Source organism: Epinephelus moara, chromosome 18 (genome assembly GCF_006386435.1).
Source record: "Epinephelus moara isolate mb chromosome 18, YSFRI_EMoa_1.0, whole genome shotgun sequence".
NCBI classification, from domain to species: domain Eukaryota; kingdom Metazoa; phylum Chordata; class Actinopteri; order Perciformes; family Serranidae; genus Epinephelus; species Epinephelus moara.
Genome location: NC_065523.1, coordinates 567954 through 592429, shown reverse-complemented (window position 1 = coordinate 592429; position 24476 = coordinate 567954). Strand labels below are relative to the sequence as shown.

Sequence of the window (24476 nt, the reverse complement as noted above, 5' to 3'; positions counted from 1 at the left end):
CAGGAAGTCCGCCATTTTGAATTTACTTGTGCCACTTTTGTGCATTTTTGCCCATTTCCAGGGTAAATTAACGAACTTGTCCTACAGATTTAATCAGATTGGCTCCAAACTTGGTGTATGTAAGTGTGACTATGTTGTGACCAAAAGTTATCACAGGATTTGCCCAATGTTGAATGGCACGCCCGCTGCCGAGCAGTGAATCTTGAGGTCTCGCAATGACAAACGAAATTGCTGTAGCTTTGGCATAAATGGTCCAATCTCCACCAAACTTCACATGATTCATATTAGTCCCGCCCTGAACACATTTTCATTACCATATTTCCTGATAATCATAGCACCACCTAGTGGTGAAAGGAAATACTTCTTACCAGACACTTACCTTTGGATTCATCTGAAATTTCAGTGCTGTGGTGTATATTTGATGTTCACAAACATGACATATCATAAGTGTCTACGTGTGCTGCAGAGGGTTTACTTTTGATGTCTCACCATGAAACAGGAAATTGCTATAAATTTGGAGTTAATGGTCCGTTGTCCACCAAACTTGACATGATTCATATTTGTCCCACCCTGAACACATTTATATGACAATATTCCATGATAGTCATAGCGCCACCTAGTGGTGAAAGGAAGTACTTCTTACCAGACACTTATCTTTGGATTCACCTGAAATTTCAGTGCCAAGTCACTCCTGCATGCGATGTCTAACTTTGACAGAAATGAATTGACACATCAGAAGACGTCCTGCCAGCCCCCCGAGTTGCATGAAGGTGCGAGGGCCCATTCATCGCTGCTTGCAGCTTTATTATTATTTTTTTTTTTCTTTGTCGCAAATGATCGCATTTTTCACTGCCTGAACATATCCCAAAACTCACCAAACTTGGAATATAAGTCACACCTGGCGAAAAATGTTATAATCTATTGTCCTCCTGAATTTCCACCACTAGGTGGCGCTATTATTAAGGAAAGTGCATTTTGGCTCATAACTCCCATATACTTTGTCGCACATTCAAAAACCTTATATCCACGCGTTCAGTGAATTGTGCCCATTTCAGCCTACCGTTTTTTTCCGCAAATTTGCAAAATGTTGCAAACCTACTTTTTCGAACTCCTCCCAGGCAATTTCACCGATTGGCATGAAACTTTGCACACAGCATCTGTGGACCCTCCCGACAAAAAGTTATTAAAAGAATTTTGATAGTCCAAACAATACTCAAGTTATTAAATAACAACTTCCTGCAGATTTCGTTCTAAACGGGAAGTGCTGCATATCTCCACATTGGTGTATCTGAATGACATGAAACTCAGGTTACCACTTCCCCATGAGCCCCTGAGGCTCTGTGCAAAATTTCCAGTGATGACCACAAGGTGGCGCCCTTTAAATTGAAGTATTTTATATCTCAACATCAGTTGGGCGGATTAACACTAAGCTTGGTATAATTATTGTCAATGCCCTCCTGAGGATATCTGACAAAGGACTTACCGATCCGCCACTAGGTGGCGCTCTGGTGGCCGTCTAATTTAATATTTGGCACTGTGCCAACACCATAACACTCATGGAAATAAAATTGATAGGGGTGGTATAGACTGGCCCCTGTAACTCACACACCAAAAATGACCAGCAGGTGGCGCTATTTTCAATGCAAAAGCGTTTTTGGCTAATAACTCCCACATAATATGTCGCACATTGTTAAACCTTCTATTTACGTGTTCTCTGAATTCAGCTGAATTGTGTGGTGTAAGCCACGCCCACTTTCGCGGTAACTTTCCATTCGCTAAATCGCGACAAATGAAAAACGTACTTTTTCGAACTCCTCCTAGGCGATTTGACCGATTTGCACCAAACTTTGCATGTAGCATCTGTGGACCCTCCTGACAAAAAGTTATTAAAAGAATTTTGATCGTCCAAAAAACGCCCAAAATATAAAACAACAAATTCCTGCACATTGTTTTCAAAACAGACAGTCTTTCATATCTTGACCAAATACAGTCCGATTACCACAACACTTTTGCTAATTGTGTTCCATGGCCCGATGAGGGTTTGTGCAAAATTCGGTGCAAATCGGCCAATAGGTGGCGCTCTGGTGGCAGTCTAATTAGTGTGAATGGAAGTAAATTGGAAAATCTTCAAATCCTCTTCAAAACTCATCGACTTTCAACCTCTTCTTGTCCCTCATACTTTGAGCTAGAGACACCATGTCAACTTTTAAAGAGTCAGAAGACCTTGAACTATTGGGCATGTATTCAGCTTCTACTTTTTGGAAAAATACATGCGTGGGTTGGGTGCCTACCTGTATACTGGAAATGTAAGTAAGAGATAACGTTTATTTTTTTATTTATTACAGCTGACAAGATTTCTAGGTGCACACTCCCCGACGGCAGCATGCCCCGACGCGCGTGGACTGCGAGGGCCCGTTCATCGCTGCTTGCAGCTTTAATTTTAGATGTTATTTTAGTGGTTAACTTTTGACTGAGTTGCCGTTATGTTCACATTAATACTACACGGCGCAAAGTGTCTCGTACTTCAGCGGCATTTAAAATCTGACGTGGTTGTTAAAGATTGTGATTAAAGCCTTCAAAGAGCTCTTAATGCACACACTATTTTTTGGGACAATGTTACAAATACTTAACAATAAATTGTGCTACATTTCGACTGTTTTCTGAGTGTTTTCCTTTTTTAGACTAGTCGACTAGTCTTAATTAAAATTTTCCTTTATTCGACAGGGAAATTAGTCACCAGGAACATCTCTAGTAGCCAGTGCAGCGACGCTAGCACTGGTGTAATGTTGTCTCTTTTTCTGGCACCAGTAAGGAGTCTCGCTGCAGCGTTCTGCACCAGCTGCAAATGAGACAAAGATGACTGGCCGACACCCAGGTACAGAGAGTTGCAATAGTCCAGCCTTGAGGTGATTAATGCAGTGGTTATAGTTTTCATCTCATTGTGAGAGCTGATGGACTTGAGTTTTGCAATGTTTCTAAAAGGGAGACTTTTTATTAAAAAATATTTGAAGTTTCAATAATAGTAATAAAACATTCCTTTAAGGGTCATTCTGACTGATAATAATAATTCTGTCATACCATGCTACTGTGATATTTTCTGAGATGGTTATTGTACCATGAAAATCTCATACCGTTGCAACCCTACTCCCCAGGCTCCCCCCAGCTTGTGCCAGTGAGCAAGAGTTTCAGTATTGAGCTACAAACCCTCTTTAGCATTGTTAACGAAGATATGTTATCACTGATAACTCTGTTATCACTTTAACCCTCCGGTCCTGCTCGGACGGAAAACGTCCTTTTCAGTCATTTTTCAGTTTTTATTTTTTGATAACTTTGGCTGTGTTCATGCATATAGCATGACATTTGGTCAGAAACCTTATTTTTGGTGATATTTTGAAATTTTAAAGCCGCTCCTAAATCAGGCCCAAAATACACAGATGGCAACCTTTTACAACACCTTGCCCTCTCGGATGAAAACCGTCCCCATTGAAACCCATTAAAACGACATTTTTTGATTCCCCTTCAATTTACATAAAAAACATGATTTTTTTTCTATCTCTGGCAGTCAGGTTGGTTAAAGAGACCCAAGAATGGTAAAAGATAAGATAAGATAAGATAAGATAAGATAAGATACACCTTTATTGATCACATAATTGAGAAATTCCAGGAAAAAAAAGAAAAAAAAACAGATGGGGCCAATTTCCATTTTTTGCGCCCTGCTGTCTTTTCAATACAATTCCTGGTTTGGCACTTGAAGCACTATAGGCCCCTAACAGGGTGGGCAAATGCAGAGTAGATCAAAAAATGGTCTTGCTGTGCTCATAAGGATGTGACAGTGTGGTCTGTATAAAAATATTGCAATATTAGTTTGTGTGCGTGTGTGTACATGGACTCAAAATACGCAGTGTCAAATCCCTATGTGAAAATATAGCTAAATGTAAAACCATAAATTCCGTATTTGTTCATCACATCCTCATGGCAACTTAGAAACATGAATTTGATGATATTAGTCATGCATTCCAGAGTTAGGGGATCAAAATGGAAGTTTTTACTAAAATCCAGCTGAATCATACATTTTCTCCTGCTTCCCCAGCAGAGCAAACACACACTAAATAATAAGCAGTAAAATTGCCTGTATTTTTCTTCTGTGTTTTCATTATTGTGGTTTGGGAGCCATTGTTGCAAAAAAATTTTTTAAATAAATGCTAGGTTAGTGTTGATATGGATGTCTGGGGGCTGTGGCTGTATGGATACTAAAAACATATTGTGTGTGTGTGTGTGTGTGTGTGTGTGTGTGTGTGTGTGTGTGTGTGTGTGTGCATGTACATGTGTGTAATTGTGTAGCTAAAAATTGCAAATTATGAGCTGCATGTTGCTGCAAGGTTACATTACTGTTTTCTCTCTCTCTCTCTCTCTCTCTCTCTCTCTCTCTCTCTCTCTCTCATACATACACACACACACACACACACACAATGAATATTTGGTATGTATAATCTGAATAGGAGTTGGTTAAAAGATTTAAGCAAAAAAAAGTAGAAAAAAAATATTAATATTTAATATTGTTATGGTTGTTTTTCAACAAGGACAGTGTCGGTGTTTATTGAAAAATTGAAACTGCACAAAAAAATAATAATGCATCAAAATTGGTGTTATTATTAATCATTCACATATCCCAGACTGTGATAATTAGAAAAAAAAAATTCCATCCAACTTTTATTATATAGAAAGTAATTCATAATTCATGTTTTTTTCATAAAAGTAACAGTGAATTCATGTAAAGAAAATGGCATATAAAGGGTTAAAAATCCTCAAAATGAATGAATATTTGATATGTATAATCTGAGTAGGAGTTGGTTAAAAGATTTAAGCAAAAAAAAGTAGAAAAAAATATTAATATTTAATATTTTTATGGTTGTTTTTCACCAAGGACGAAAAACGTCCCGAAGGGGACAGGTGTGATTTTTTTATAAGGGGGACCGGAGCAGTGTCAGCACAGCTCATGGTGCTAACATAGTCAACAATGTTAAAGGGGGTTTGCAGCTCAAAATGAAACAGGGGTGACCTAGGTGGAGACCAGAGGGTGGTTACCATGTTTCCACAGCAACTCCACCCCACATTGGCACTGGCATTTACAGTATTACCTCCTGTAAATGCCAAATGAGCAGTGCCTGCTTACCATTAGACTAGAGTGGTAAGCCGTGCAAAGCGGCCATGGCTACTGTCAGCTAACAAGTGGAGACTGAAGGAGGGGCAGAGACACCTGTGTTTCACATGTTAACACAGCTAGCCAGTGGTCCATCAGATGAGCCAGCAAAAAAGAAGAGACAAAATATTTACACCACAGAACATTAAAATATTACCACTTTAAAACAGAAGGTGCTTTGTAATGTGGTGCTAAAGCTCACTTATTCAATGGAGCACCTGACTAAAAGCAAAGGCCTCTCATATTTCATTTCATTTTGCTTTTTTTTTTTTTTTTTCACTTAAAAATGGACCCGATTAGTTACTGGTTGATGGATGTTGGGCTGTTGAAAGCAAAATGAACCGAAACTGACATCCATAATTCAAATAAACAAGTATTTAATCAATTTAAGTAAAATAATCAACAAATAAGATATAGCATGTTAATTAGTGAGCTTTAAGTGCATTACTTTCTCACTGTGGACAGAGCCAGGCTTCATGTTTCCCCCTGCTTCCAGTCTTTACGTGAAGCTGATGCTAACCACACCCTGACCTCAGCTCTGTGCTCAACATACAGACATCAGACTGATATTCATCCTCTCTCCTCACTCTCTGAATAAAAAAAGCAAGTGACTGTGTTTCCAACTGTTTCCAACAGGCTCTAGGAGTGTTGCTCCAAATACAGATTGTACCTCTGCATGAAGAGTATATAAGTAGACCGAGAAAGAGAGATGCCCCTCTCTCTCTGTCTCAAACTCAGATAAAACTGTAAAACTTAAAACATAAACCAAGATTCTGTTACTGCATTGCTTATATCTCACCTCAAACCTTTAGCTTATTGTTTAACTGTAAGATGAGATTGTTTATTACCAGCAACTCACATTACATCCCCCACCAGCAGGTGTTTATTGGTCTAGTGTGGTGCAGTGCATTCTGGTAGTTGTAGGTTTTCTGCCTCTTTGGTATAAGTGAATGTCACAGCTCCATCTCTGTTTTCTGTGGTCATGTTGCACCAATTAGAAAAGTATTTGCATCTTTCGACTGCACAGACAGCCCAGCCCAGCCCAGTTTTAAGAAAAGAAAACCTTCTCTTCAGCAGTGAAATACTTCTTTAACCTCATATTTATCATGAAAACTCACACATCAAAGTACTAATCATTAAACTTCTTGGGCCAATATACAGCTTTGTTACTCAAAGGTTTAACTCTTTGTCTTGGATGTTGGTGATACTGTGTGATAGATGATGACCTGTTTATCCATTATATCATTTTACCGCACTCATATGTTGGTCTGACTCATCTGTGCTCTGCCCTGTCGTCCCCCAGGTATATGAGCAGCTATATGACACTCTGGACATTGTTGGAGGACCAGAGGTGCGAGCACAGGCTACTGCCAAGGTATTGCACACAAACTGACAACTGAAGAGCACTTCACTATTACACAAGAGGCATTGTTTCAGAGACATCAGATCCTATTTTAATTGAAAAAGCACAGCAACCAGCACACAGTGGTAGGTCTTTGGTGCACTGGACTATTTGAGCATCTACAAGCTCGCCTACTATTTTGGTTTAGCAGCACAAATGCAAAAGTGCTGGGTGCAGTGGAAAAACTCAATTCTCAACTCAGCTCAGTTTATTTATAAAGCACATTTAAAAACAGCTCATGTTGACCAAAGTGCTGTACAAAAGCAATAAGTTGCTAAAAATACATACATGAGAGGAAACATGACTGTCAGGTACACAGCTCATGCATTTAGAGACACTACACACACAGGCACAGGTCAGCTGACCTGAGGGACCTGGGGGTAAAATAAGGGGTCAGGAGCTCTGCGATGTAGGACGGGGCCAGGCCAGTAAGGACTTTGTAAACAAACAGGAGAACCTTAAAATCAAAAGAGATCAGAGGGTGTGGTGATTAATATATGTACTCTCGCAGAGGTGTGTGTGGTTATTGTGTAGCAGCCTGTTGTCATGTGCATGTGATTTAATCAAGATAAACACAGCAGATGTCACTGTGCTCTGGGGCTACAATTCTTTATTTCTTTAGGAAACCCACTGACAAAAACATTAATTCAGTCATTCATTCATTCATTCATTATTCGAAACCATCCCGGGGGTGACCTTGTCTAAAGCTTATATTGTGCAGGGGAAGAAAGAAGAGAAGCTAATGCGCTGCAGCTGACAATGAGGGAGGCAGTTAAGAGTTTGCCGTTTTGGTTCAGATTACGAGGCCTCCATGACATTTTACCCTCCTAAGTATGGGTGCAGTACTCACTTGGAGCAGACTGGCTACAAGTAATAATTTAGTGGATCGTCAGGAAGCATTATGTTATCGGTATGTATATTCATTCGTCCTGTTCTCGTGAACGCGATATCTCAAGAATGCCTCGAATTTGCACAAACGTTCACTTGGACAGGGGACGGACATGGCCACCATGAGGTATAGTGGCTGAATCAGTTCAATCAGCTCGTCCCAAATTTAATATATATTGGCTGAGAAAATGACGCTTTATTAGCCTATATGTAAGTGGTGTCGTTCAACGTAACAACAACGGCGACTGGTAAATTAAGAAGGAAAGAACAAACTATATTTATGCTCAAAAGAAAAGGTGAGCCTTCAGCCTTTGTCTTGCGAGCCCTCCTTTTACAGACGCCGTAGGACGCCGCGTGGTTTAAAGTCTCTGCGTATGCTACACTTTGGCTGTGCCAAGTTTTGACTTTCATCTGATTTCTTGAGATGGGGAACAATGCCAAGAAGTAAACAACCGGATTCAAAGCAAGGCCGAGATATGTTGACCTCAAGTGACTCAGATGATAACTTTACTTTTACTGCCGAGGACCGAGAGATGTTGCATGGTATCTCTAACCAGCTTCAAAAACTGGATATCTTAAAGGATTTAAAGTCTGATGTCTCGGAGCTAAAACAGTCAGTGGAGTACACCAACGTTCTCATGGAAGAACTTAAAAAAAGAACAGAAAGTACTGAAGGACGGCATTGTGCATTTCGAAAATGTAACAACAACCCTGGCGAATGAAAATGCAAAACTCAAGCTGACGCTGTTGGACCTTCAGTGCCGGAGCATGAGGAACAACCTGCTGATTATGGGAATAGAAGAAACCGAGAAGGAAACTTACGAAACGTCGGAGGTGCTTGCGAGGAATTTCATGCAGGATCGACTCGGTATTCCGGAGGAAGAAGTTAAAAAGATCCAGCTGGAACGAGTACACAGGCTTGGACAACGTAAAGATCAAGGTAAACCGAGACCTCTCGTTAAATTCATCAACTCCAAGTTTAAGGATAAAGTCCTGGGGCTCAGCAGAAAACTAAAAGGTTCCCGTTTCTACTTGAGCAATGAATATCCAGCAGAAGTGGTTGAGAAGCGACGCAAGCTTATTCCAGTCATGAACTCCTTAAAACAGAAGGGACAAAAAGTTTGTCTTGTGGTTGATAAACTCTATGTAAATGGCGAACTTTACAGAGGTGATGGATCGGGGTAAGCACACAGAAAAGGTGCAGGTCTATGATGTCACCGCTGCCTTGTGTTAGGATAGGTTAAAAGTGTTGTTTACACACCATCCCCATAGTAATACAACCACATGATGAAAAATATCTTAAGGATATATTTAAAACCACGCTAGATGAGAGCTTTATTTTGGATGCTTCATCGCTTCTTTTTTTTTTTTTTTTTCTTTTTCATTGACTCAGTCTTTTCTTAAATGTTGGACTATAATCTATATTGGGACTGAGACAAGAGCTAACCCATGGGAAATGGACTGCATTGTTTTTATATTGGGTGTTTTGTGTTAATGTTTTTGTCACTATTAATGTTTTTTGTTTTTGAATATTCAGGATGTTGCATTAGGCTTAACCAAAAGGGAGAATTTGAAATTTTGTTTTTGTTATTCCTTTATTGTTATTTTTTGTATCTCTTTCCTCCTGGGGAGAGAGGGTAGATTAATAAAGATATACTAGAACATAAGTACTTAATGAGTTAGTATCGTTAATGAAGAAATAGGAATTGCCAGCTATAACTGTAATGGTCTTCAGATCGTAAAAAAAAGGGCGTATTATTTTTTCATGGCTCAAGGAAAAAAAACAAGATATTTTCTGTTTACAGGAAACGCATTCTATCGAGATAGATGAAATTAGTTGGAAGAAGGAGTGGGATGGCCCAATTTACTTTTCACATGGTCAGAGAAATTCAAAAGGTGTTATGATTCTTTTTAAGAAGCAATTTAATTTTCATTTATGTTCTATATGCTCAGATTCATTTGCTCAGATGTAATTGTTCAAGGAGAGAAGTTGTGTATTTTGAATTTGTATGGACCCAATACAGATGACCCCATATTTTTTGATGATATATTTAATAAGTTGCAGGATATAGAGGAGAAAATTATTATGATGGGGGACTATAATATAGCTTTGAATAGCACGGTAGATCGAAAAGGAAATCCGCCAATTAACTCTCATCCACATGCCCTTAAAAAAATTCATAACCTTATGGATGCTTTAGATTTAGTTGATATTTGGAGATTTAAAAATCCAAATTTAATAAGATATACTTGGAGAAGGCAAAATCAGGCGAGTAGAATTGATTTCTTCTTAATATCCTTTTCTCTTACATCTAAAGTAACTGACGTATCAATAGAGGATAAATTACGGTCTGATCATAATTGTAGATTAAATCTTTTAATGTGTGAAAATGTACGTGGACCAGGGTATTGGAAGTTTAATCAAAGTCTTCTTCAAGATGAAGAATTTGTTAGCAAGACTAGGAGATTTATTAATGATTTTTTTGTATGTAATATCGGCACAGCAAGTCCTTTATTAGTTTGGGAAGCATTCAAATGTTGTTTTAGAGGACATGCAATTGCTTATGCTTCCTGGGAAAAAAAACAAAACAAAGGAGATTGAAAGAACAAACAATAGCTGCAGAGACTGAAAAGTTGAGTCTTAATATCGATAGTTCAACTGATGAAAAAATGAATTATATGATTTAGTGGGGAAACGTTTGTTAAGAAGTTATGATTACAAAAGGGCAGAGTGGATGGAGAAAGGTGAAAAATGTTCAAAACTTTTCTTGAATCTTCAGAATATCTAAAAAAATATCTCCAAATTAACTTTGAATAATGGAGAAGTACTGTTCACACAGACAGATATTCTAAGTGAGATAGAAAATTATTTTACTAAGATATTTTCATTTCAGTCGCAACCTCTGAGTAGTTTTCAAAAAAGTTTTTCCACAAATCTGTGAAAGAAAATTAAGCATTACGCAGAAACAATCATGTGAGGGTTTGATTACAGAAGAACTTTTTTTCTGCTGTAATGGCCTTTAAACCAGGGAAAACACCTGGAATAGATGGAATACCCATTGAGGTCTATCAGAATTTTTTTGATTTGGTTAATGAACCATTACTTTCTTGTTTTAATTTTTCTTATAATGCTGGGTATTTTACTGATTCTCAGAAAGAAGGGCTTATTTCCTTGTTACTCAAGCAAGAACCCAGTGGTCAATCCAAGGACCCAGTGAATCTTAAGAATTGGAGACCAATAACACTCCAATGCTATGATGCTAAGATACTTGCTAAATGTATAGCTCATAGAATGAAGAATGTGCTGACAAGCATTATTCATCAAGATCAATCAGGATTTTTACAGGGTCGCTATATTGATAATAATATCAGACAGTTGTTGGAGATTATTGAAAACTATGAGTTAAATAACAAAAATGGGTTAATATTTATTGTTGATTTGGAGAAAGCCTTTGATAGAATACTTTAGATTTTATTTTTGAAAGCTTGGACTTTTTTAATTTTGGAAAATCGATTAATTGGGTTAAAGTATTATATAAGGATACTAGATGTAGGATTATTAATAATGGTTATATTTCTAAGTCAGTGCCTTTATCAAGAGGAGTCAAACAAGGATGCCCTTTGTCACCATTTTTATTTATAATTGCTATGGAAATACTAGCCATTAAAGTAAGGTGTAACGTGGACATAGAGGGGCTTGAAGTTGGAAATATGGAAACAAAAATATCAATGTATGCGGACACTAGCTTCCTACTAAGTCCAAAACCTTCTTGTTTGCAAACTCTTCTTGAATTTTTGCAACTTTTTTCACAGTATTCTGGTTTGAAACCAAATTATGAAAAATGTAAAATACTTAGGATTGGTGGACTTAAAGGTACAAATTATAAAACGGCATGTAAATTGCCAATTGTCTGGACTGATGGGCTAGTTAATGTTTTGGGTGTTGTGATTCCAGAGAAACTAGATGATGTTTGTGCAATAAATTACAATAACAAGTTGAGCAAGACAGATAAAATCTTACAGCCATGGAAGGGAAGAACATTAACACTTTATGGGAAAATTAGTAGTTAATTTTTTGATTGTGCCGCAGTTTATTTATCCATTTATGTCCCTCCCAACTCCATCGCGGTCCTTTTTTAAGTGTTATGAACAGAAGATTTTTGAATTCCTCTGGGGTAATAAACCAGAGAGGATCAAAAGAGGAGTCCTTTATAATAACTATGAACATGGTGGGTTAAAATTATTAAATCTGGAGGCCCTATGTTTCTCTTTGAAGGCCTCCTTTGTTAAAAAATTATATTTGAACGAAGACTGGTTTTCATGTAAATTACTGGAAAGTACCCATCCATTGTTTCAAAAACGATTATATCCTTTTTTTTACAGATTCAGCAAAATCATATACATTATGTGAATAATCTAATTGGAAATGTATCTGTGTTTTTAAAGGAAGTAATTCAGTGCTGGTTATGCTTTCAGTTTCATCCTCCAGAAAGTCGAGATGAAATCTTACAGCAAATAATATGGTTAAACTCAAATATTGTAATTGAAGGGAAACCAATATTTTGAAAGAATGTTTTTGATCATGGTGTTTGGTTTATAAATGATATTGTGTGTGAAGAGGGGAAACTTATGAAGTATAATCAGTTCATTGAAATTTATGTGGGGATGTTGAAAAATATTTGGAAAGGTGGGACAGGTTTATTGAAGTACAAGGCTGGTAATCGTTTGTATTGATTTGAAATATGTTTTATTTTTGTTTGTTTTTTTCTACCTCTACTGTTAATGGTTTTTGTTGCTTATTTAGGTGGTTAGGCCTGCTGATATACATTATCATGATATATGTTAAGGCGTGTGTTTGTTTTAGTGTGAGTTATGTCTGATTTTTGTTTATTTATTTTTTTATTTGTATTTGGTGATTTATGTATTGTTTTGTCTAAATAAATTAAAAAAACAAAAAAAAAAAAAAACGTTCACTTGGACTCAGTGATGAACTGATTGGATTTCAGTGGTCAAAGGTCAAGGTGACCTTGAATCTCTCTCATTCTCATGAATGTGATATCTCAAAATCACCTTAAGGAAATTTCTTTAAATTTGATGCAAACATCCACTTGGACTGAAGAATAAACTGATTTGTATTTTGTGGTCTAGGGTCAAAGGTCAAGGTTAGTGTGACCTCACAAAATATGTTTTTGGCCCTAACTCAAGAATTCATATGCTAATTATGACAAAACGTCACACAGATGTCTAATAGGATTAAACAATGAAGTGATGACATTTTATATCCAAAAGGTCAAAGGTTAACTTTACTGTGACATCATAATGTTCTGCATAAAACATTTTTCTGGGCATTATTCAGTGTCTCTCAGGAACAGAAGGGAAAATATTTGGTCAGATACTTAATTGGTGACACTAATCTTGGTTGCCCATCTTGAAACTATGCTGATTTGTCTTCTGTGTGTGAAGCATCCATGTTTTCACAGCCATGAATGGAAACTATAAGAGAAACTTGACTGGTGGGTGGAGGCATACAACCGTGGGGTGGTAATTCTTGTCTTAAGTCTGTCTTAACTCTCACACAACTCTGTAGATTAAAACCCTTTTTGCTTGCTGTGATCATAAATCTTGTTTGTACCAGTTAACTGTGAACTAAACAGACTATAACTTTCAGGAGATCTCCGCTTGATTTGTCTAACTTCAGCTTGACTGTGGATTTTGCCTGGTATTTCTTCTATTGAAAGCATATTATGAAGGGATCTGTTTATAGCTAGAATTAGCAGGGTGAAGATTCCCATTGCACTTATGGGAATGAGTATTATTTTAAGACAGACCTGAAAAAATGTCAACCTATCCCTGAAGCATGATTCCATCATTGTTGCACATTTGCTGCAAGTGCTTTCTTTGACAAAAGCAGACACTTGGTTGTGAGACGTCTATTCAAAGTGCAACTTCTAAGACTCAGTTACCACCTAAATACCAACAGTTTACTTTGCACCACCTAATTTGAATGAACCTCCTACCTGTTTGTTCCTCTCCTCCCACCTCTACACTGTAAACTCTGTGCTGCACACCAAAATACCACACAGAGAATTCAAGATCAAGAAAATACCAAACTGTCAGAGTGCTGCTTGTGATTGTTATAGCACAAACAGAAAATGAGATCCATTATGTCCGAACCATTTTATCTTATATTCATTTGAAACAGCTTTATGTGATACATTCTGTTGTGTAACTGGAGATTAAAGGCACCTAAACTCTTTTCATGACCATTTTTATGTGAAACATTTTCTATGTTGCTTCTTTGACCAGGCCACAGTGGCAGCCTTTGCAGCCAGTGAGGGCCATGCCCACCCAAGGGTGGTGGAACTGCCAAAGACAGAGGAGGGTCTGGGCTTTAACATCATGGGGGGCAAAGAGCAAAATTCCCCCATCTACATCTCCAGAGTGATCCCTGGTGGGGTGGCCGATCGCCAAGGAGGGTTGAAGAGAGGAGACCAGCTGCTGTCTGTCAATGGAGTGGTAAGAAGCTCAGACCCACTGAGAGGAGGTACACACACTCATTTTCAGGCCAGTTTTTCTAAATAAAGTAACAAATTTGATGTAGATGAATATCTGCATGCTGTTAGCAGAATACTTTGAATAGATCAGTGATACTAATCATATGGCCTGCAGGCTGACTCTGGCCCTCGATAGAGTGCCGGGGTGGCCCACCTACCATTTTCTGATTCACAGTAAAATAAACTGATTCACACTGGGGATTTGTTTTTGTAATTTGAATGTAAGTAAGGTATCACAGTGCATATTATGCCTGGTTCACACTACACGATATCAGCCCAATTCTAGCCCGACACAGCGATGTATGGTGTCGGCATGGATCGTGAACTACGAGTGTCTTACACTGTAATCTATCGTTTCGTCTCGTGTCATAGTAGACGACAACCGATGCCACGTCTGGGACGCCTCACGACGTTCCAACAGAAAATCTACCTCAAAATAGCCAACAACATCGCAATAGACTCCACACACCCTGGCCATAAACTGTTTCAGCTGCTGCCCTCAGGCAGACGCTACCAGTCCATTAAGACACACACATCTAGATTCAGAAACAGCTTCTTCCCTCAGGCCATTACTGCACTAAACTCTAAATAAGCACTGATTACATGCATATTTTGCACATGGACTCACCCAACTGTATATTGCTGATTTGCACTTTGCACAAATTGCACTGAGGACTTTTTTATGTGATGGTCTTATTATTGCTGATTTTAATAACTGATGTGTGATGTATGAATGACTGTTTTTATTTATGTGGAATGTTGAATGTGTGCACTTCTTGTGTCTATGCACCATTAGGAGTAGCATCTCCAATCTCGTTGTGTATGGCATACAATGACAATAAAGACTTATATTCTATTCTAGCACGTTTGATTTTCTTTTTGTCGTTCGCGACTGCTCCCGTCACAGCTGTCACTTTGACCAATAGGAACACAGAGCAATCTGCTGCCATGGAAACTGTATGGCAACAACACTCCAGGGTTTTTGATATTACCACTGATGTTACCACACAGAGTAAAAAGGGAAAAATTATGGTGTGAAACAGCAGAAGCTCTTTATCAACCTGGTGAGTACTGTCATCAGCATCAAGCCAGCAAAGAATGTTATTTCTTCATAATGGAGACAGACATAAAGTAAGAAAATAAAAAAATAGTGGCAGGGCTTTTACTCACCACAACTGCAGAGGCTACCAGCTTCATTTGAAACAGACTACATTATAGACGGGCCGTTATTTGTCATTCCCTCTGTGTTTTTATATTTTTACTTTTTATCCGTTCCTGTTGCCTTGATATAGTTAATGCATCGCGCCATCATTTCAAAATCAACACTTCCTGAATTTGTTTCAAATTAAAAGCCCCTTATAACCTCGGCTGAGAGAATCCCTCCATTTTCTAAAAAGGCTTTTATTGTGAAACATTTGTAGGAACTTGTGGAGGATTCAGTGGCTTGTATGTTTGCGTATGGTACTTTAAATGTAGCTCCTGCCATCTGGTGGAGCTTTTTCGTTACTACAACAACATTTCGGCTGGCACATGAACAGACACAGTGACTGGAATAATAGTAAAAGTAATAAAAATAGGACAAGAATAACCCGATGACATCACACACATTGTGAAAGACGACCGGGGATAATTGGTGAGTACCATCGTGTAGTGTGTCATGTCTGTCGGCCAAGTCACGGCATGATTTTATGACTCCACAATCGTGTAATGTGACATAGTGACTTTCAGAAAGGGCAGAAAAGTCATGTATTGTGAACCAGGCATTATACTGCTGATATGCACTGTTTCACTAACCTCTTTTGATTGAAAGTTATATGTCTGTTGGACTTGTAACCACAGCCAGCATTAATCTACACTTCTGTGTCACTGCAGAGAAGGAGAGCACGACCACCAGCAGTCACCAAAAACAGCTTCAGCTGGTGTAAGGCATCGATATTAGCCAAAACCAGACATGTCTTTATACCTCAATGAGTGCATTTTCACGCACAAAATATTTAGGTGTTTGCCCTTATTCCGAAGAAGACAATATTCCTAATTCCATAATTTCGTTGTACCCTGTACAATGACAATAAAGTCTGTTCTATTCTATTCTATTCCTACTAAACTGTTTACTTGGCTAATAAAAATCAATATTCGACTGTTTACATGCAGCTGTGCATACTCAGATTACGGTAATCTGATTACAGTGCCCAAACATGTCATTTATCACATCAAAATTTGGAAAGGTGGAACAGCTGGAGCCATTTGTCATTTTGCCTCTTAATATCAAAGCAGGGTTTTCTTCAAAGTTTCCTACCTGTGGCAGACTTTCACCTTGTGAACACAGCCTCCCTTTTCATTCCTTCAGCCTCCATTCTTGAAAAGGTTGGCGTTGTGTCAGTGTGGGTTTTCTCCAGGTTCTCTGGCTTGTTCCCACAGTTCAAAGACATGCAGGTTATTTGGTGACTGGAATCTGGCCATAGGTGTGAATGTGAGCATGAATGGTTGTCTGTCTCTGTGTGTCAGTCCTGCAATAGTCTGCTGGTCTGTCCGGGGTGTACCCCGCCTCTTGCCCAATGTCAGCTGGGATAGACTCCAGCCCCCCCGTGACCCATAACAGGATAATTGGATACGAAAAATGAATGAATGAAAAAAAAGCAACTGAATGGAGAATCTCCCCTTTATTTTAGTTATTTTCAAAGGGAAGAATTTTTACACACACTTCCAATAACAAAATGGTTTGAAGTTTCAATTATAGTAATAAAACATTTACTCAACCACCCTTCCTTCATTCCTTTAAGGCTCATTTCAACTGATAATATTATAGATTCTGTAATATGGTGATACCATGAAACCGCAATATTTTCTGAGATGGTTATGGTACCATGAAAATCTTACACTGTTGCAATCCTAGTTGGTTTGTGTTACAACAGGGCTGATCATAAATAGGCAAGAGGCCATGTTTGGCAAACTGTGGTAAAAACCCCAGTTGCAACACATATTTTAAATGCACGGTATACATGTACAAATAATGCTATTAAAACCTAAATAATACAGACATCTCTCGCATGTCTTAAGAAAATGCTTAATTCGCAAAAAGACCTAACTCGGAAAATCCAAACAGAATATGCTGTTTACATGACCTGTATCAAATTCAGAATATTGTCATATTCTGAATAATAAGGGAATATTAGTGTGCATGTAAAACTGGAGTTAAAAGCCTGGTGCGTCTAATACAGACACTAAAGGGAACCTACTGCATTGGTATCAGACCTTGAGGGGCGTGACAAAGTGGCAGTATTTGATTACCTGGGACTGAGACTAGAATGTCTTCACGCTCTCTCTTATTAAAAGCAACTCCAGATACAGATACACTTGTATTTGTGTGATGTGTGTAAATGAGGCCAAACCTAGATTGAAATGTCCAACTGGGCAGTGTCCTGTCTGACATGGTGGTGAGTAGCACAGGAGTGGGCTGGAAGTAATCACCTGTTGCTGAACGTAGCCAAGACTAGGGAGATGGTGATTGACTTCAGAAGGAAGAGGACGGCTTCTCAACCCCTGTGCATACGGAGACAGGACATCACCATGGGTGAGGACTACAAGTACCTCTGCATCCACATAGACAACTGACTGAATTGGAAGGCCAACACCAATGCTGTGTACAAGAAGGGAATGAGCAGACTCTAGTTCTTGAGGAAGCTGAGATCTTTCAATGTGTGCAGCAAGATGTTGAAGCTCTTCTACCAGTCTGTTGTGGCCAGTGCACTTTACTTTGCTGTAGTCTGTTGGGGGAGCAGCATCGGAGCCAGTGAGACCAACAGACTTGAGAAACTCATTAAGAAGGCTGGCTCTGTGATTGGCTGCAAACTGGACTCATTTGAAGCAGTGGTGGAAAGGAGGACACTGAACAAACTGTTATCAATCATGGATAATCCTGACCACCCTCTTCACCACATAGCCTACTGGACAGACATCAACAGCTCTCCAACAGACTGTTTCAGTTTCGCTGTCACGAGGACAGATACAGGAAATCATTACTCCCCCAAGCCATAAAACCTCACCGCTGTCTGTCAGAGAGCACTCACAGCTCTCTATAGTCTCTCCTCTATAGCTTAATAATAATTTCATTGCAACCATTTGTTTGCGCTGCTGGTAATAACCAATTGCACCATTTTTCTTTCTTTCTTTCTTTCTTTCTTTCTTTCTTTCTTTCTTTCTTTCTTTCTTTCTTTCTTTCTTTCTTTCTTTCTTTCTTCTTTCTTTCTTTCTTTCTTTCTTGCTTTCTTGCTTTCCTGCTTTCTTTCTTTCTAAATCGGTCTGTTTTTCTGTTAGCACTATTTCAGAGCTGCCAGTTTGTCACCCCTGTCACAGCCTGCATTCTGCTCCCCTGCTTTCCCTGTGTTTTTCCACTCTACCTGCCAGCCACGCCCCCCTCATCAAGACAACTCCACACAGCTGCTTCTCATCAGCAGCTGCTGCCTTTTCCTCAGTGCCAGATTGTTCTTCAGCTCCATGCAAGACATTCCAGCACTCATTCTTGGCTTGATTCCCCGGTACCGACCCTGATTGTTCCTGACCTGTCTACGTTATCTTTTTCCTGGTAAACTCACCAGCAGTCTGTCCCTGACCATGAGTTCTGCCTCTGTGTGTCTGGTTTCTATCTGCCTGTGGCTGTGTGGTGCTTTCTTCTTTCTTGCCACTTTTCAGCATCCTACTTCCCTGCTGCTTATCCCTCGTCGGCTCTGCTGCTTTGCTGGACTGCTCCTCTGGTTCCGGGTCCCTCCCCTTTTCAAACTACGCCGTTAGTAAGCCCCTCTTTATTAACTCTGCCTGCTTGCCAACTGAACTGCTCAGCCTGGTCCACTCCCTGGCCCCTGAACCTAGAGACTGTGTGTGGGCTCTGAGCCCTGAAGAATGAACTGCTGAACTGAATCTTTGTCAGCTCAAGTTTCTGGTTATTCTGTGTTTAAATAAAGGTCATTACCAACTGTCTGCCTGCCTCTGAGTGCTGCATTTGGGTTCAATCACATCCGTGACAACCCCAAAACAAAGGCCTGTGGTTGATCATTAAGAATGTCAATCAAAAGATGTTTTTACATCAGAGCGGACTTCACTAATTCACTTCTCAGCTGTGAACACTGGTGTCTTAATCAGTGAAAGGAACCATGTAGTGACTGGAATAGTACCCTGCAGAGCTTTGGCCCCTCACAGCATGTGGTCTGAGGCTGAGGTGTTTGTGTCCATGCAGAGCGTCGAGGGGGAGCACCATGAGAAGGCTGTGGAGCTACTGAAGGCCGCCCAGGGTTCAGTCAAGCTGGTGGTCCGCTACACCCCAAAGGTCCTGGAGGAAATGGAGGCTCGCTTTGAGAAGATGAGGAGCGCCCGGAGACGACAGCAGCACACCAGCTACTCGTGAGGCTGCTTGTTAGTCTGTATCCAGTCACCACTATTTAATTAAAGTACATTTGCTGTTATTGGTGTTGTCCCGATTCTGTCTGAATTATGATCAGATTTCAAAATGTAAATAACATGGGGGGAGCTAACTTGTTTCAGGTATGTGTTGTAAGAAAGTAATCAGTACATGACCCTTTCATGCTGCAGCAGTCCCCTTAGAGTTACCTGAAGGGATGTATGGGCTCTACTTATTTTTCATGTGCTGTATCTTTTTAATGGATAGCTTGAGATTATAGGAAGAGGCGGAGGTAGGTGATCACCTCTTCTTAGGAGCGTGGCTAAATTGAAGTCAGTTGCCACCATGTACCGTAGCAACACCATGCTATCTCCGAGACATCGTTACTAGCTGGCTGGCTGTCAGCAAAGCTGACAACAAAATAAAAGGCAAAATATTTACATCACAAAACATTAAAATTTCATGTACTAAATGAAACGCACCCTGGTACTTCACTTCATTTTGTACTCTTTTTTCTTAGAAATATGGTGTTTGCTGGTTAATGGGTGTCGGGCAGTTGAAAGCAAAATTAACTGAAACTGACATCCCTAGAGTGGATGGATATATGTACTTCTAACATCTGTGGAAAAAGTTCCACACAAGGACTGACACACATTGTTGGTTATTTAGCTCATGTTTAGTGGGTGAACAAATCATCAAGAGACACATTTGAAAGCAGACAATAAGTTTAACATTGATCATTAACATCTTAACCATAACAACTGTATGTTGTAGTGGCCATATGTGTGGCAGTTCTTGTAGTGTATTTTATCAGCATGCAGCATCGTTTTCTTTCTCTCTTCCTGCAGATCTCTAGAGTCCAGGGGCTAGCTAATCCAATGCCTCCATCCACCTCATCGTCCAACCCTCCTGACTCTTCTGTTCTAGGGGGAGGCAAGACCATAGATGGAAAGCAAAAAACCAAAGTAGCCTACCAACACCTGTTAACCTGAACTTCTTCATGAAGCCAACGCTGCAGTTTAGGATTTTCTTCCCTGCCTCTTTCCCTATTTCTTAGAGAAATGCAACAGTAAGCTTGTTGTCAGACCATGCTTGTATTTTCACCTTTCCAGTGTGAAATCATCCTCAGCATCCTGTTACATAAGGGCAATATATTCTCTTTAGTGAGTGGCTTAACTAGAACCAAGTGTTCACGACTTGAAAATTAGAGTGGTTTTACCTTTGCATTCTCATGTAGTGCACTGCACTCCTCAACCATGTCCACTGTCTGCAGTTAGAGCTGAGTAGCAGAGGAATTATGTGGAAACTGAAACCTTCAGCCTTCACCACCATTTCTCCATCAGATGTCGGAGCTAGAGGGCTAATCATTAGCATTACATCAACTACACAGGAGTCAGTAGCTGGCAAGTGTCATCTTATAAAGTTTATTTGTGTGTTCATTTATTTGCATAATTTATTCATGAAATAAAGTCTGTGTAAATTCAATGCTCTCATCTTTCCTGCTGATGTTCCAAAATCCTCCTCCAGCTGAAGCTGCTCAGAAATTTTGGTGTAGCATTTTTGATTATATGAAGAAGACAATAAAAGCCTAAAGACCAGCAGATCTGGGGGGCAGCAGGGAGGCCGACATGACAGGCGGAGCAGATCTGGTGGCTGGTCAGGACTTGCGACTGCTGCGGCCCAGCGGGAACAGGAACTGGATCGTGCTGCAGCTCAGCAGGACTGCCGACTGGGCTCGAGGAGCAGGAGTTGGCCTGACCACCAAATGGACTCAGGAAGCAGGTGTCAGCCGGACCGGGCTGACACCAGGACCCCCTATGCTGTAACAAGAGTGGTGCCTTCCAGGATCCCCGATGCCGGAGACTGTGGATTGCTGATGACCTGGGACTGGAAATTGGGCTGATTTATGGTGACTTTGGACTTGAGCTGGTTGCCGGTGACCTGGTACTGTAGCTTGTGGGAACTGGGAGGACAGAACCGAGACTTCTTTATGCGTGACCTGGGAGTCTGGCAGAGGCTCCGAGGTTCTAAAGAATGGGTTTACAACTGGAGTTAGCTCTGCTCTGCTGGGTCCATCAGTACGTTTACATGCAGGCAGTAGTCGAGCTAAGCTCATAGCTCGGCTAATCAGTCAAGTCAGACTTCTCGTCTTGTCTGAGTATAGATGCAGAAAGGAAAATGACATTTCTGACCAAGTACATCTGACTCCGCCCTGATAGGCGGTGCTGTGTCCTTTTTAATATAGTGCGTATTGAACTAGTAATTAAAGGAAGCTAAGAACGAATGAAGATGTTTAGCTCCTTTAGCTGTTGGAGCAGAAATGTAGTTTCCTCATCCATCCAGAAGTGCGTCTTCTGCTTCTCGGGCTCCATGGTGTTTGTTTGTTTGCTTTTCCGAGAGTTACTACACTGCTGCAACATCATCTCGTCTTCTTCAGGGTGAAAGCCCGCGAAAGAAAAAGTGGTGCATGCGCAGAACGCAGAGTCCGACTCCAGTCGGACCAGGAGGATACACGCAACAATAGTTTGATTTTCAATCGAATTATCTAGGTGTGTTAGTCGAGCTATGGATAGTCCAATTTCAGTCGGACTAAGCTGTTTACATGCATTTAAAAGTCTGGTTTCAGTCAAACTAAGCCAATCATTTGTTTTTCTCAAACTGCATGTAAACATACTGCATGTTTTGGTTAGTTTGTTCTGTCATGTAGCAGTTCAAGGAGGACCCAAATGCAGATTAACAGGCCGGTCGAGGTTTAAACATAAGGTGAGCTTTAATACACCCAATAAAAAACATCTAGATACAGCAGGTAATTGAAATCTTGATACCAACCTGGACAATATGATGAACTCAAACCCAAAATCCAAACAGAACACCAGGCAGGAAACACAGGGGTGAGCACAGGAATCAATGCTGGAATTAATGCAGGAATGAACCCAGGAAAAACACTGGCCAACTGACAAAAAACAAAGGGAAACACACAGGTATATATACACAGAAAACGAATCACAAGAACGAGACACAGCTGGATTAGGAAGACATGGGCAAAAGGAAGAAAATGGAGATTGGCTAACAACAAGGGTGTGGAGGTGAACACTAGGGGGGAGCAAAAAAGACTAATACAGAACAGGTGTGAGGGGAAGACTCTAGGAACAGGAAAGGACTAACGAGACAGGTGTGACAGAAAACAGGCGAGAAAACACTCAAAGACAGGAAGTAAAACCAGACACGACACAGGAGGAGAGAATCTACAAAATAGAACAGGAAGCAGATAAAACATTGTTGTGGCAATTTTTAGCCGATCTGCTTGGGAGTCAGCAAGCAAGACTGAATAGCTTCGTGCACGAGAGTTTATTCTCTATAGAGAAGGCGCAACCTCAGGCTCAGAGCTCAGAGGTTGTGCTAAGAACAGTGAATACAGGGCATCATTATACCTACACTCAGATGACAAGATGATGAGAAATCAATCATAGCTTTCTTAGGCTTTCCTGATTTAATTATGTTCTCTTGATTATATCAGAGGAACATACCTGTTGCAATCTAGCATAGATTGGCTGTATCTGTCAGACAGTCAATGGACTGTCTTTGAAAGCGAGATTATAGTGAATGTTAATTTCTTGATGATGTCAAGTAACGCTAGATGTTTACAAGAGGGGAATGCAAAGGTCACACACTTACAAACACATGGGAAGAATGAACCAATATAAGCATATGCATGAAGAAGACAAAACAAAGTCTATAGGATAATAGAATATAAACAAACCCAGGATCATGACAGCAGCTCAAATTGGAATGAGCTACGAGCATGAAACTTGGCCCCAGTAACTGAAAATGATGTGGAAGAAATGTGACTCAAAGTGACCTTATGGTGCCGCCATAATGGATTTTTTTGCTAATTTGCATAATGTGAAAAACAGTAAAATCAATAGACTTTTCTTAATTTTGACTCTAACAACACCAACTTTGCTACAAAGCCTTATTGGACTGAAAGATACATTTCTATCATAAATGAGCAAGATTGGTTAAAATTCATGGCTTCCATCAGTCAAAAAACTTTGCAAGGGCAGGAGTAAATTGGCCATAACCATGTCAAGCTATTTTGCTGTCTCTGTCAAGTAGCTGTCTGTTAGTCACTCACTCTACGGACAGCAAGTAGCCATCTGTTAGTCACTCACTCAACAGCAGGAAACAGCATTTCAGAATAAAAACTCTTTCCTGGAAATTCACTGTACTTAAACAAAACTGTTTTGTTTTTTTTCTCTACAAACTTGACATGTTTGCGAGTTACTCGCAGTCCATTCAGAATGTAAGTGCAAGTATTAACCAAGATCCGATGTGTTCTTATAATTGGTGCATGTGGTCGTAGCCTAGTTGGCATTATATGTCATATAATGCCTTTGCTCGACATGTGAAAATTAGCACCATAACTGGAAATGATGTTTTACAGATTTGCTTTTTATTCCATTACCTCAACTAGTTGCCACACTGGAGCCCAGGCCAGCTGATGATGTAGCCTCGTTGTTTGTGAGAGGTAGTTATTGCCATAGAGCTAACTTGTGTCATGTTACAGCATAAAATTGCTGAATCATGGTAAGAGGGCCTCTCCTGTACAACTCAAAGGGGTCACTGCAACCCCCATACCCTTTGACACATGAAGAGGTTCAGACTGATGAGTTGTGAAGATTAGAAGACTGTGGTAAGTCTCAGTGTCTTGAGATCTGCTGGATGGAGACCTGACTCTGTTCTCTAGACCAGGTCTTTAAAAAGAGTTATACACACTCTTTGAGATTTTGTTTTCTTGAGTTTTATCCAGCCTATCAGAGAAGTTTTTGATCAAGCAAAACCTGTGCAGCCACTCTTGTGCAGAATTTGCTTCTGCACAATACATTAGAAAATACATTCATTGGGACAATGGAGGCTAACCAGAGGGTTACTTTATTCATTCTGACCTGAAAATACAAGTTGATTCATCAGATTTGACTGTCTAGCAGTGGATGAGAGCAATAGTATCAAATACACTGCACTGCTTCTTATTTGACTCAT

General features: G+C 39.8%; 1 protein-coding gene across 1 annotated transcript; it reads left to right on the top strand.

Moving 5' to 3' along the window:
• Positions 1-5208: 5208 nt before the first annotated feature.
• LOC126405409 (protein lin-7 homolog B) lies at positions 5209-20921 on the top strand. Its single transcript, XM_050069139.1, has 5 exons — positions 5209-5217; positions 6504-6575; positions 13797-14006; positions 19275-19438; positions 20285-20921. Exons 1-5 carry the CDS (start codon positions 5209-5211, stop codon positions 20304-20306), a joined length of 477 nt encoding a protein of 158 aa, XP_049925096.1. The 3' UTR covers positions 20307-20921.
• The last annotated feature ends 3555 nt before the right edge of the window (positions 20922-24476 follow it).